Raw genomic sequence first — 12,908 nt, 5'->3', positions numbered from 1 at the left:
TCACCAGCCCCTCCTTCCCAGGACCTGGTGCCTGTGGAGGAGTGGTCTGGGCGGGCAGCTGACGTTTTCTCTCTGGCCAGCGCAGGAGCAGTGGGCAGTGTGTACAGGCATCCTGGGCTTCCCCGCTTACCTGCCCTCCATCCTTCTGGAAGCCCCTGCTCCTCCCAAACCTCTGTGCTCATTCTTCCTCTTTTGCCTGGCCCTGGCCTTTGCTCTCCATACCCTGCCCCTCACGGAAGCTGCTCCCAATTTATCTGTTACCCTCCCTCTGTTCCTTCCTTCTCTATGTGCTCCCCAAGGAGAGGTTAAAGAAATCAAAGAATGAGGAAGGAAAAGAATGTAGAGAAAACAGACTAATAGGCGTGACTTAGAATGACTGACGGATGCGTTGACAGTGCTTCTTAAACTGAGGGGGATGGTACAGGTTTGTTCAACTGCTTTATCTCCAGTCAGCTCGCCCTCTGTGTGTCCCACTGATGGAGAGTCTGTCTTCATCTGGGAAAGTCAGACTGCATGTTCCCTCAGAGTACGTTGGCTATTCAGTTTCTTTAATGTTTGGCGCTGGTTATGGAGAGAGCCATCCCTGCTCACTCCAGGGATCTGTGTCATGCTGTGGGCAGCAGCTGAGAAGGACGCCACCCTAGTCTGCTTGGGCTGCTACAACAAAACAACACAGACTGGTAGCTTATACACAACAGGGCTGGAGGCTGGAAGTCTGTGGTCGAGGTGCTGGCTGATTTGGTTCCGAGAGGTCTGCAGCTGGTCCTCACTTGACAGGGAGAGCATCTCTGGTGCCTCTTTCTAGGACAGCACTAACCCCATCCTCAGAGCCCCACCCTCATGACCTCTAGAATAATCACCTCCCAAAGGCCCACCTCCAGGGCTTCACCATAGGAATTTGGGCAGGTCGGGGGGCACCCAAACATTTAGTCCATAACACACACACCCTGGCAAATCTGACCCACAGATCTGAGCACAGTGAGACGTTATGCCGAGAGGGCATGGGGAGGTGGGACAGTGAAGAAAAGAGCAGTAGAGACCCTAATGCTTGTTCACTTTAGTTCAGCAGACATTTCCTGAGCACCTGCTAAGTGCTCAGCAGAGGCAGAGAGAATATGAAAGTGCCTCTTAGGAGAGCCCATCCTCAGGGGATGAGGACACAGCAGAGGCTGCAGCGTCCTCAGGGGATGAGGACACAGCAGAGGCTGCAGCTTCAGAAGTCCCTCTTTGTGGGCTGTGAGCGCACTGAGACAGGGATGGGCTGTTACTGTCAGGTCCTTGTGGGCAAAGAGAAGGAAGGGCTCAGTCAAGACGTGTTGAACAGATAGCAATTAAGTATTAAGGAATTGAATTTTCATGGTTTCAAGCACCTAAAAAAATGTCCTTCAAGTTTCAAAAAACTGTTGAGCTTTTTTTTTTTCAAGGTAAAAAAGAGGGCCACACATACATTGCCAATATGTGTGGTTTTGAAAGCACTGAGGAAGAAAACTGGAGGCCTTAGGCTTTTCAGCTTCCTGCTTCACCTGGAGCAGAAAAGATGTTCACAAATAACAAACAGGCCTCTCCACACAAGGCTGTCCAGGGCCATCCCTTAGACTTCCCAGCCTGGGAGTCACACATCCCTTCCTTACAGCACATTCCTCTCCAAGGATGAACATTCTTTCATTTAGAAGAATCAATCAAAATAAGAATCTCTACAGTGAACATGGTATTTTACACTCATTCCACTAAATCAGAAATAGCAGTCTGAATTTTTCTCACTTTCCAAAGCATCATTTTTTAGTTAAGACAAAGGCATGGGAAGTTTTATCCAGAAAATGATCTAAGGGTGAAGGGACATCTGTGCCCACTGGGATTGGAGCAATGGGGACCTGGGGCCCACGCATGCCCAGCAGCTCCAAGTGCCATTAGGACGTGATGAGGTGTTTTGTAAGACCCTGACGCAGGTTTTCTCTTCCACCTGACAAGACTCCCATTTTCTCAGAAAAATATCTATTGCTTTCACTTTGTTGCTAAGCACCTGGGTATCCTGACAGTGTGTAGTTAGTTGTGACCACATCCCTCACCTTGAAGATGTCCTGTCTGTACCTGTGTGTTCCCACTGTTAGACCTTGGGTTCCTGGCATCTCTGCTGGGCTGGTAGTTGTCAAATCTTGTGTGGCCAGGGGCGCCCCCTGTGCCCTCAGACACTCTGACTCAGCCCCTGGGTGTCCCAGTGCCTGGGGAGGGCAGGAGGATGTTTGGGCTAGTGATAAACCCAGTAGGTCTGGGGTAGGGCCCAAGAATGTGCATTTCCCACAAGTCCCCAGGTGATGCCGAGGCTGCCAGTCTGGGGTCCACATCTTGAGAACCACTTCTTTAGGGCACAGAACAAGGGACAGTCATAGGACAAGCATATCTAATTGTACTGGATTCTGTCACAAATACCCACACCAGTTTACAGCCCCCCAGAAGCTGTATGTGCATATGCTCTACTCACTCCACAGCTTTGTCAACACTTGGTAGTGTCAGATAGTTAAAATTTTTCACAAATTTAGATGTATGAAATGATACTTTATTTGGGCTTTAATCTGCAGTTCCTTGATTGTCCGTTTTTCTACTGGTTGGTTGTCTTCCTTTAGAGTCTTACACTCGTGGTATCGGCCTTTTCTGATGATGTCTGGTGCAGATACCTTCTCTCAATCTGTGGCTTCTCTGTTCTAGTGTGGCCTTTGCTGAATGTGTTTATTTTTAAGCTTTGCCCACTTTATTTTCTTGCTTATGGTTTGTACCTGTGTCTTGTTTAGGCAGTCCTTCCCTCCAAGTTATAAGGATACTCTGCTGTGTTTTATTCTAAAAGTTTCTATGTTTTCCATTTTATACATTTGGGCCCTAAATCCACGACCAGTTTGTTTTTGTGTGCACTGTGAGGTAAGGCTCTGACTTTTAATTCTTCACAGCAGTAACTGTCTGTCTCAGCACCAGTGTCCTCTCCACTGCTCACATGGTCTTCTGTCAGTTTCAGCGCAACTGAGTCTTTTCTAGGCTTTCTTTTCTATTCCAGCCTTCTGTTTGTCTGGCCTTGAGCCAAACCTTACTATCTTAATTTTAATTCTTCATTAAATAGTGGTTCTCAACCAGGGGCAACTTTGTCCCCTCGGGGACCCATGGCAACGTCTGGAGAGTTCTCTTTGTTGTGATTGAGGTGGGGGGGGGGGTCTGTAAGTGTCCATTTCAAAAGGCTTCTAAATTGGCTTGTTCAGATGTTTCCTGTTAATACTCAATTTTGGATTGCTTAATCATCAAAGAGGTACATTAGATCTTCATTTCCCCCATGATTATGGACTTGTTACCATTTTCCTTGTGATTCTCCTGTATTTTGCTTTATAAAAACAACCACAAAATATATAGTCACATAGAAATTCTGAATTACCTTCCTGGTGAATTGAACCATTAAAAAAATCACTAAGCGGGGGCTTCCCTAGTGGTGCAGTGGTTAAGAATCCGCCTGCCAATGCAGGGGACACGGGTTCGAGCCCTGGTCCGGGAAGATCCCACATGCCGCGGAGCACCTAAGCCCGTGCGCGACAACTACTGAGCCTGCGCTCTAGAGCCCGCAGGTCACAACTACTGAAGCCCGTGTGCCTACAACCTGTGCTCTGCAACAAGAGAAGCCACCGCAGTGAGAAGCCTGCGCACCGCAACGAAGAGCAGCCCCCACTCGCTGCAACTAGAGAAAGCCTGCGCATGGCAGCGAAGACCCGATGCAGCCAAAAATAAATAAAATTACTTAATTTAAAAAAAAAGGAACAAACTACTGATACATGCTGTAGTGTGGATAAACCTCCCAAAAAAAAAAAAAAACCACTAAGTGCTGTATTTTACCCCAATAATGCTTTTGTTTCCCCTTCAAGTCTATTTTTTTGGATATTTATATAGCCATGTCAGCTTTCTTCAAGTTAATTAGTTGTTTGCCCACTTCCCATTTTTCCTTAAATTTTTTTTAATGTTCCTGTTCTTATATTTTAGGAATGTCTCTTACAAACAGAATAACTAGATTTTATCACTTACAGGAAAATAGAAAGCACCAAATCAGATGATAGCAATGAAGCCAGGCAGTCAGTGACCACAGCAAACGTAAAGGAACCAAATTTGACACGTAACACTATAAAACTGGCTTCGTTACCACCTTATTTGGTGCTATTTTCCTGCAAGTGTTCCCTATGCTTTTGGTCCAATTATTTTTCTCCCCTCTTTAAGAGAATGGCACAGACAGAAAAAACGGGAGACTCTGCTCCTTTCAAAACTGAAGTCAAAGCCAGGCTGAAACACCACGAAGGACTCCACAGTCACAAAGAAAACCCGCGTTTTCCCCACCTTCTCCCCGACAGGAGAGCAGCCCCCAGAGGCACGACCTTGACCCCTGTGCACTCATGTCCCCCTGACGGGTCAGCCTTGCAGGAGCCCCAGGGCAACACCGCCCCGGTGTCCCCTGTGAAGTGGCCGTGATTCCTGCGTGGCCCAGGGCGACAGTGATGGCACATGTCACCCGGCTCCTCTGCCTTGGATGTTGCCACCTTGAGTGCGATGTTGTCTCAACTGCAACAAGCTTTATTTGCTGTAGTGCTAAGCCTTCATGATTTCTTGTGCCCAGAGACGATCAGATTCCCACCTTCCTGCCAGACACAAAAGGGATCTGACTCTCGTCAAGCCGCCTCTCCTGTCATTATCGTCAATTCTTTCCAATTCAGCTGGAGTAAATTCCCCGAATTTGATACCATTATGATTATTTTACTCAGAGTTTTATATATACCCACAGACTTACATGTCTCTTCCGTGCACTTCCGCCTCCCTCCCGGGACCCATGCCCTCTTCCCTCCTCCTGTGGTCCGACCTTTGCTGAGAGCAGGCGTAGGGGGGACTTGTATCTCACACTTGATCTTAAGAGATATTTACTTCACCTCTTTGAATTTATTATTCCACTGTCTTCTGACTCCTGTTGTTGAGCTGTAGGTCTAATTATTTCCTTATCTTTCCTAATCTGCTCTTTCTCTTTGATGCTCATCATTTCGCTGCAGTGGATTAGGTGAGGATTTCTTTCATCTGTCTTGCTTGAATATATTTTGTTCCTAAATCCTGCATGTCTGATCCTTCAGCAAATCTGGAAGATAATCAGCCTCTGCGAATACCGCTGGTCCCTACAGTCTCCATTCTCATTCTGGAACTGTCAATATGTAAACTTTTGCATTTTCCATTTCTCTTAAGCCCTTTCATACTTCCCACTTATTTCGTTCACTAATTTTCTATTTGGCTCTCACCTCTTTAACTTGTGCCCGAAGTTCTAAATTTCAGTGATTTTTCCTATTTGGAAGTTATTTGGCTTTTTTTCAAATGCCTGATCTGATTTTTGACACCTTGTTCATTGTTTGATTCAATCTTTTCTTTCTTTAAAATATTTAAAGCCACTTTGAATTCTCGGGAAAAGATGCTAATAGTCTTTGTTTCTGCTGGCCCTCACTCATAGTGACATGTGTACTGTAAATTCCGGATTGGATTGGATTTTGTGTTGAGTTTATATTCCTTTGAGACCCTGGGTTAAGGATGTGTCCACATTCAGAAATTTCTATTTGCTTGTGACAGGCAGCGTCATGCCTGGGATGATTTAAGTTACCTGGCTTGTAGTTTCTGGACCACAGAGGCAGTTTAAATATGAATGCCAGACCCTAGAGGCACCCCTCACTGTGCCCAGGCTCAGACTTCTAGTCCTATAGTGTCTTTCTGCTGGTGGGCTGATTTTTTTTTTTTAACATCTTTATTGGGGTATAATTGCTTTACAATGGTGTTAGTTTCTGCTTTGTAACAAAATGAATCAGTTATACATATGTTCCCATATGTCTTCCCTCTTGCGCCTCCCTCCCTCCCAATCCCACCCCTCTAGGTGGTCACAAAGCACCGAGCTGATCTCCCTGTGCTATGTGGCTGCTTCCCACTAGCTATCTACCTTACGTTTGGTAGTGTATATATGTCCATGTCTCTCTCTCACTTTGTCACAGCTCACCCTTCCCCCTCCCCATATCCTCAAGTCCATTCTCTAGTAGGTCTGTGTCTTTATTCCTGTCTTACCCCTAGGTTCTTCATAACATTTTTTTCCCTTAAATTCCGTATATATGTGTTAGCATACGGTATTTGTCTTTCTCTTTCTGACTTACTTCACTCTGTATGACAGACTCTAGGTCCATCCACCTCATTACAAATAGCTCAATTTCGTTTCCTTTTATGGCTGAGTAATATTCCATTGTGTATATGTGCCACATCTTCTTTATCCATTCATCTGATGACGGGCACTTAGGTTGTTTCCATCTCCGGGCTACTGTAAATAGAGCTGCAGTGAACATGGTGGTACATGACTCTTTTTGAATTATGGTTTTCTCAGGGTATGTGCCCAGTAGTGGGATTGCTGGGTCGTATGGTAGCTGTTTGTAGTTTTTTAAGGACCCTCCATACTGTTCTCCACAGTGGGCTGATTGTCTTTCTAGTCTGTGCTTTCACCACAGGGAGCTCTTGGTTGCAACTCACCGGCTTGCAGAGGCTCAAACTTTGCTGTTAAGATGAAGACTAGAGAAATGTCACAAGGGCAGAGAAGACTTCAAATGGAATTGTAGTAAAGCTGGGGGCAACCACAGCCAGAGGTGTCTGGCAGGAATGTCAGCCTCTCTGAGTCAGCGCCCACCTCCGAAGCCAAGAATTGTCTGGTGCAGAAAGGGTTACCTTCAGCACCTGCAAGCAAGAGGGCTGGGGGTGAAAAGGAAAACTGCTGTGGCAGGTGTAAGAGGTAATAGTAACCAAGGTTAAGCTAGGATGGATTTAAAGTACCAAACTGGGACATGTCAATAATACACTGCTCCAAAGTCTATTTTAAAAGTCTGGAGTAGCGGGAGATATTTTACACCTAGAAAACACAATGTGCTTTGAGCCTAACACAGTGGAAGCTCACCTTTTAAAGTGTTATTAAATGACAGATGGTCTAACCTCTTCCTGTGCTGGTCTCCCCAGAGCCCATGGGCAGCATGTCATCCATGGAAGTGAATGTGGACCTGCTGGAGCAAATGGACCTGGTGGACATCTCTGACCAGGAGGCCCTGGACGTCTTCCTGAACTCCGGTGGCGAGGGGAGCACTGTGCTGTCCCCTGTCCCAGGTAGGGGTGACAAGTCTGCACACACTGAGTCACACCTAGTTCCATGACTTCCCTGCACGTGGAGAACCGATACAGGGCGGTTCGGTTGCACAAGGCGTGCACAGATCTTCTTGTCCCACTAACCCATTCCACGCACAGTCTGGCCTCACAGAAGTGGACAAATGAAACACTGGCTGTTGTGGTTGTGAATTTCTCAGCGACTCTCAGGGCTTTACCCAGACACCTTCAGTGAACAGGGAGCTTTCTTAAATTGTGTGTTCTTTCTCCTCTGGCTCGCAAGTTAATTTGAGTGTGGTTTTTGTGGCTAAGCACTAGAATTTGGGGGAGGTGGGGAGCTCTCCTGTGTGGCTTCCCCTCCCCCATTCGGCAGGTATTTGATCTCTGCTGTGGGCAAGGCCAAGGTTTGTGTTCAGCACTCGGCTTGTATTTTAAAAATTAGTCGCAACCCTGTGGGCACGTTACCTCCATTTAATGCCTTCCCGAAATTCCATGTTCATTCGATGTCTACTTACTGAGGCTTTGGCCCTATACCTGGACTCAATTTATTTTAAATTTCGGACCATTCCTTCTGGGTGGGTGGTCTTCGCAGACGCCATTACAGAGAACGCGTTTAAGTTTCTGCCACGTACAAAAGAGGGAAAGGCCAGCTCTTCAGCAGCACCTGCCCCTTCGCTGGTGGCCCCACTCCATGGGCTACCATCCTCACAATTGAGGCCCGGGGCTTCCTGTCCACGTGTGTCTCTAAGGTCTCCACAAAGCAGCTCCATCCGTCGTCTCCCCTTCCTGGGAACTGCGTGAGTAGTGCCGTCCCGGGGAGGGAGGCCCTTGTCCCGCCGAGAAGGCTGGCCCCTTCCCAGGGTCAGGAAGAGACTCCATCACCTGCGTATGGTTTTGATTCCTTTAAGAGGATCCACAAGGGTTTTCTCCTAACGTCCATTTCTTTGAGTTATTTCAAAGGATATAAAGAGGTAAATCTAGATTATCAAGGTTACCAGGAATGTTCCTCAAAGAAATGCAGTGTTCACGGTTTGGCCTTGAGCACAGTGCTTTATTGGATGCTGGAAAGGGTTCGGGATCTCTCCATGTGTCACAGGTGGCAGAAGGGTCAGCTCGGGCCCTGGGCTGCCTCGGGCGTCACCTAGCTCAGCATTTTCTGGGGGCAGTTCCTGCACTGCCCTGGGGCCTGGTTCTGCAGCCTGCATGTCACAGGAACAGAGAACTCCCACCTGCTTTATATTCTATGCAAGTTCAAATGACCATCGTCAGGGGCAGTTCTCAGATGCAGCACTTTTAGGAGAGGCTCGCCTCTGCTTTATTTTGCAGGGCCTGAAGCGAGCCCTGGTCAGGACGAAGTTACTCTTCAGGTTCCAAATGCCTCCCGAGCCACCCGGCTGTCGTCATCTGCACCCTGCACTGACCCAACTGCCCAGGACCCCAGCGAAGTGGGGGAGTCCCCCGTGGTCCAGTCTGACGAGGAGGGAGTCGAGGTGGACACCGCCCTTGCCACCTTACACACCGACGACAGTGACTCCTAAACCCCGGGTGTCCGCGCTCTGGCCACCTTCAGAGGATGACACGGCTGTGCCCAGAGGCCCGCGGGGAACGCAGGTGGATTTAGGGAGGCTCTCGATTTTTACACAGTTGCCAATGATGTGTGAGAAACTGACTGAAACAACAGCTACAATAAAGTTTGAGGACCGCAAACACAGCCAGTTTGTACAGAAGGGCTGCTAAACACACGCGTTCTGCGGGCCAGGCAGGAAAGTCGGTGTCCACGTCGGCTCGGCACTGAACGGCGAAGCCCTTTACAGGCAGGAAGCTGTGCTTCCTCTCGGCTCTAACCAAGTTTGGGTTTTCATCTGATCATTACAAAAATTACGAAGTCCAACAAGCACGGCCTACCTTAAATAGAGCACACACCCGGGCCCAGAGGAAGAGAGAGAAACCGAAGCCAAGCCCACAGGCCATCGCTCCTGGCGGGACCCCGCTCCCCCAGGGACGTGTTTTCCCCTCTCCCTGCTCGCTCACAGCCCACAGACGAGGGGCAGGCTGGCGCGAGGAGGGGCGGCTGCGGCCCTGCACCCTCGTGGCCACGCTGCCCGCTGGTGTCCAGGGGCCCCACAGAAAATGAGAGGCAAACAGCAGCCGTTTGGTTTTTGTTCAGAGGCCGTCCAGGTAACTCCCAGCAGAGGGAAAGTGAGATTAAGATTCAGTGTTCACTCCACTCCCTGGCCAGTGGGACAGACCCCCTCAGCCCGTTTATCAGAAAACACCTCATTTCATTCACTCTCTTCCACGAGACAAACAAGTGTCCAAAAAACTTTGTTTTTATTATTAAACCTTGTAGTACAAACCTGAAAAGTAAACAAAAAACTGGCAATAAACAACATGAAGTCTTCCCTCCCGGGGGAGGGGTGCAGAGCAGCGCTAATAAATTAAACGTCAGACCGTAAGCCGTAGGCAGAAGTTCACTGTCCAAAAAGAGGGCAAGAACACACAGCAAGGCCATGAAAACCGGACAAGCACATTGGAAAACACGACTCTGCTCATGTCATTGTTAAATATTCCAACACAGTTCAGTCTTCTGCCAACGACAACCGACAAAGTGTCACAGGACGCTCCTGACAAGACAGCCCCACCGGCGAGCTCAGTGCAACACGGGCAGCTGCGGGATTGGTGAATCCAATTATGAAACAAAGAACAGCTTGTGAAAACAGTTTCCCTTTTTTATTCCACACATACTGTACACACAACCGGAGAAGGGCAACAGCTACTCCATTATTATTTTTGTTGTTGTTGTTCAGTGACGTAAGCAGCACTTATAAACGTTACAAGAAAAACCCTGTAAGCATCCAATCCACCGATGAAGAAACTGAAGTGTAAGGCTTTTCTTCATCTCGTCTTCTCACCCCTCCCCTCCCCCACCCAGAAAAAGGCTCAAGTATTTAAAACAATTTACAGGCGTATGTACAAAAGGGACGGGATTTTTTTTTTCTTTTTGTTACAACATGAAGAGAAAAAATAGACCAGATGAGCGCAGATACATTTTCACATTCAAAAAGAACGGCAGACCTCCTAGTGGCTCTAGATGTGATCGCCAACAGAACGAGTTTAAAAAGAAAGATTAATGCTGACCTGTGAAGGTGTAAAACAACAAGCTGTGAGATGAAGACGGAATGTTAGAAAGATTGCACATCCATGACAAAGAAGCACTTAACGGCTTCAATCACTTTTTTCCTTTTTTTTTTTTTAAGGATGCTATTGAAGGGTTTTTTGATAAAGTAGCCAACAGCACCAAAAAATAACAGAATGGATTTCCTAATGAAATCAGGCACGGGTTTCCCTCACGTGACCCCCTCCAAGGCAGGCAGTCTTTTTCTTCTCCTTTTTTTCCTTAAGCAGATGCATAGTGATGTGCTGGTAAAGAGAACCTAGTCACTCCGACCTCCTCATTTTGCCTATGGTTAGGAAACAACGTCCACCTTCAGCTGCCATAACCACCCAAAGAAACAAAATGGGGATTCTCCGGTTTTAACAATTACAAACTCGTCCTGCGCATGACAGAAGAAAAGACAGCCAAAGTAAAGCCATTTCTTTCAAGTTTTGTGTGTGTGTGTGTGTGTGTGTGTGTGTGTGTCTCCTATCCCTTTTCCTCTCTAGAAAAAAATCTGCTCACATTACTGATGGTTTTAAAATTTGTTCTCCAAACTTTACCCTCTTCAAAACTGGGTTAAAAAAGCCTTTTTTCCCCCCAACAATTACAAAAAAAACAAACAAAAAAAAAACAAAAAAACACAAACAAAAATCAAACAAAAAAGGCTTTTGTCAGCCACAAGGGGCGATACAAATTAATAACAGCCCCTCAAGGGTTTTAAAACAGTGAATATACGGCAGTTTCAAAAATCTGACTGCAGTATCTAGGTATCCTAAGTACAAAAAAAGTTCAACAGTTTAATGCTAAAACAAAATTAGTTCTCTAAAACCAGAAGAAAATCTTCTTCAGAGCTAGTGCAAAGACAGCTTGTATCCTACAGCCAGTACTCCAAACTAGAATATAATAATTACAGAAAAATATCTATCCCCGGCCCACGGTGCTGGCGTCTTCACGAGGAGGAGGCAGCGGCGAGCCGGGAGGGCGGCACGTCCACCGTCGCTCTCTTGCGGGGCCCTCTTTTTGGTGTGGGTTTACCGAGACAGTTCTCAATGCTGCCGTTTTTACCAGATACCTTGCCACAGATCTGATTGACCAGGCTGATAATTTGTTCCTGTTTCGGGTTGAAAGGAAGACACAGGATTAGCCAACGGAAGAGCGTCGCCAGGACCCCCCAGGGAGTCACCTTCATCAAACCACGTCAGAGCGGCACTGAGGGGGTGGGGTGGGGAGGGCTGGGTGGCCTTGGAAATCCGCCCCGAGGTTCCCGGGTGCGGCGGCCTGGGAGCTGGTTAGGACAACAACTTCCCGAGACCGAGGTCCCCTGGCCAGGCACCTAAACGAAACACTCCTTCTCGGGGAGAAACCTGCCTTTTCTCATCTGGAAGCCAAGGAAACGGTACGCCAGGTCCTTTCCTGATGGGCAGCTTCCTAACCCCACTTCCCCCTCCAGGGAGCCCAGGAGCGCCCCCTGGTGGCTGTAAAGTCCAAACGTTCACGAGCTGAAAGCCCTGAAATACCTGCAGCCCCGAAACCAGAGTAAGTGTGGGGCTGTTTCCTTAGAGCTGCTTTCCCATCTGGTCTGTACCTTCACCCGTGTCCACGAGGTCCCTCGCCGCCGAGACAACACAGCAGCAGGCTTCCTGCTGCCGCCACCTGGGCACCTCCTCGGGGCTGAGAGGCCGCCCGGGGCCCCAGCAGGACGGGGAGGGCTGGGAAGTGAGGGCAGACTCAGGCTTGAGGGCCCAGGGCCCCTCACCTGGCTCCCTGCACGGTGACAAATGCCTGGGGGCTGCTTGTTGCTCTCTCTGGCTACTCTGGAGCCTACTTAACCTGCTCTTGCAGATGGATACAAACACGTGTCTGTAAACGTTTCTCACTCCCTCCTCAGCGAAGGGGAGAGAACAAACGCAACAAGAGAACCATCTATCTGTTGGCGTCAAAAATACATGTGTAACTTTAACACAACTCGCAACCATCCAGTTTTAAAAGAAACCACGTGGAGGAGTATTAAAATGGCCCATGTTCTGACATACACTGCAGAGCACCTGCTGGAGCCAGGGACGGACAGACCAGGAGGACACGGGGACAGGAGGCCACTCCTTCACTCAAGCCTGAGGGTCAGCCTAGTCCGGGCCCAGGCCTGCTCCCAGGCACTGCAGACATCGTTGGGCCACTTAAAGCACTTAGGATACCCATGCTAATGAAGAACAAACAGATGAGCTTCAGTAAAGCCCAGTTACCTGCAGCTAAAGCCACCTGGGCAGCAGGGGGTCCGAGGAGGCAGCCGCCCGCCCGCCTGCACCTGTGGGACCGAACAGCTGGATAGAGGGGTCTGACTGCCGGGCACCAGGGCTCAGACCAGAGCTGTGCTCTCAAAAGCCATTTCTGAGATCCAACCCAGAGCTGAAAATTCCCCAATTAAAAAAGGAAAAAAAAAAAAAAAAAAATACAGTTCAACTCAACAGGGAACTGACTTGTGATTTTCATTTACTAAAACAGGCCACTGGCAAAGTAGGAGGCTGACAAAACCTTTTCCCTATGCGTGAGAACCAATGATTAAGCTTCAGACCGACAGACC

General features: G+C 48.1%; 2 protein-coding genes across 31 annotated transcripts in view; one reads left to right on the top strand and one right to left on the bottom strand.

Annotated features, from left to right (window-relative positions):
• The window catches only part of DTNBP1 (dystrobrevin binding protein 1), a 179,559-nt gene extending 166,782 nt beyond the window's left edge, over positions 1-12,777 (top strand). For all 3 annotated transcript variants that reach the window (XM_022586716.3, XM_089918377.1, XM_022586714.3), the window contains 2 exons: positions 7,033-7,176; positions 8,500-12,777. In XM_022586716.3, coding sequence (XP_022442424.3) covers positions 7,033-7,176; positions 8,500-8,711 — 356 coding nt within the window. In that variant the 3' untranslated portion in view covers positions 8,712-12,777. The remainder of the gene's footprint in view (positions 1-7,032; positions 7,177-8,499) is intronic.
• The window catches only part of JARID2 (jumonji and AT-rich interaction domain containing 2), a 243,443-nt gene continuing 240,020 nt past the window's right edge, over positions 9,486-12,908 (bottom strand). For 25 of the 28 annotated variants that reach the window (XM_089918351.1, XM_089918350.1, XM_089918349.1 and 22 more), the window contains one exon: positions 11,284-11,441. In XM_089918351.1, the coding sequence (XP_089774477.1) occupies positions 11,392-11,441 (50 nt within the window). In that variant the 3' untranslated portion in view covers positions 11,284-11,391. Of the gene's footprint in view, positions 11,442-12,908 lie in introns of all 28 variants that reach the window. The other 3 variants (XM_089918353.1, XM_022586711.3, XR_016394549.1) reach the window with 2 other exon arrangements.

Source organism: Delphinapterus leucas, chromosome 10, assembly GCF_059928025.1.
Source record: "Delphinapterus leucas isolate spDelLeu-1000000601 "Yukka" chromosome 10, BTC_Dleu_Yukka2, whole genome shotgun sequence".
Classification (NCBI taxonomy): Eukaryota; Metazoa; Chordata; class Mammalia; order Artiodactyla; family Monodontidae; genus Delphinapterus; species Delphinapterus leucas.
The sequence above is the reverse complement of the archived record's forward strand: the minus strand, read 5'-3'. Positions and strand labels throughout refer to the sequence as shown.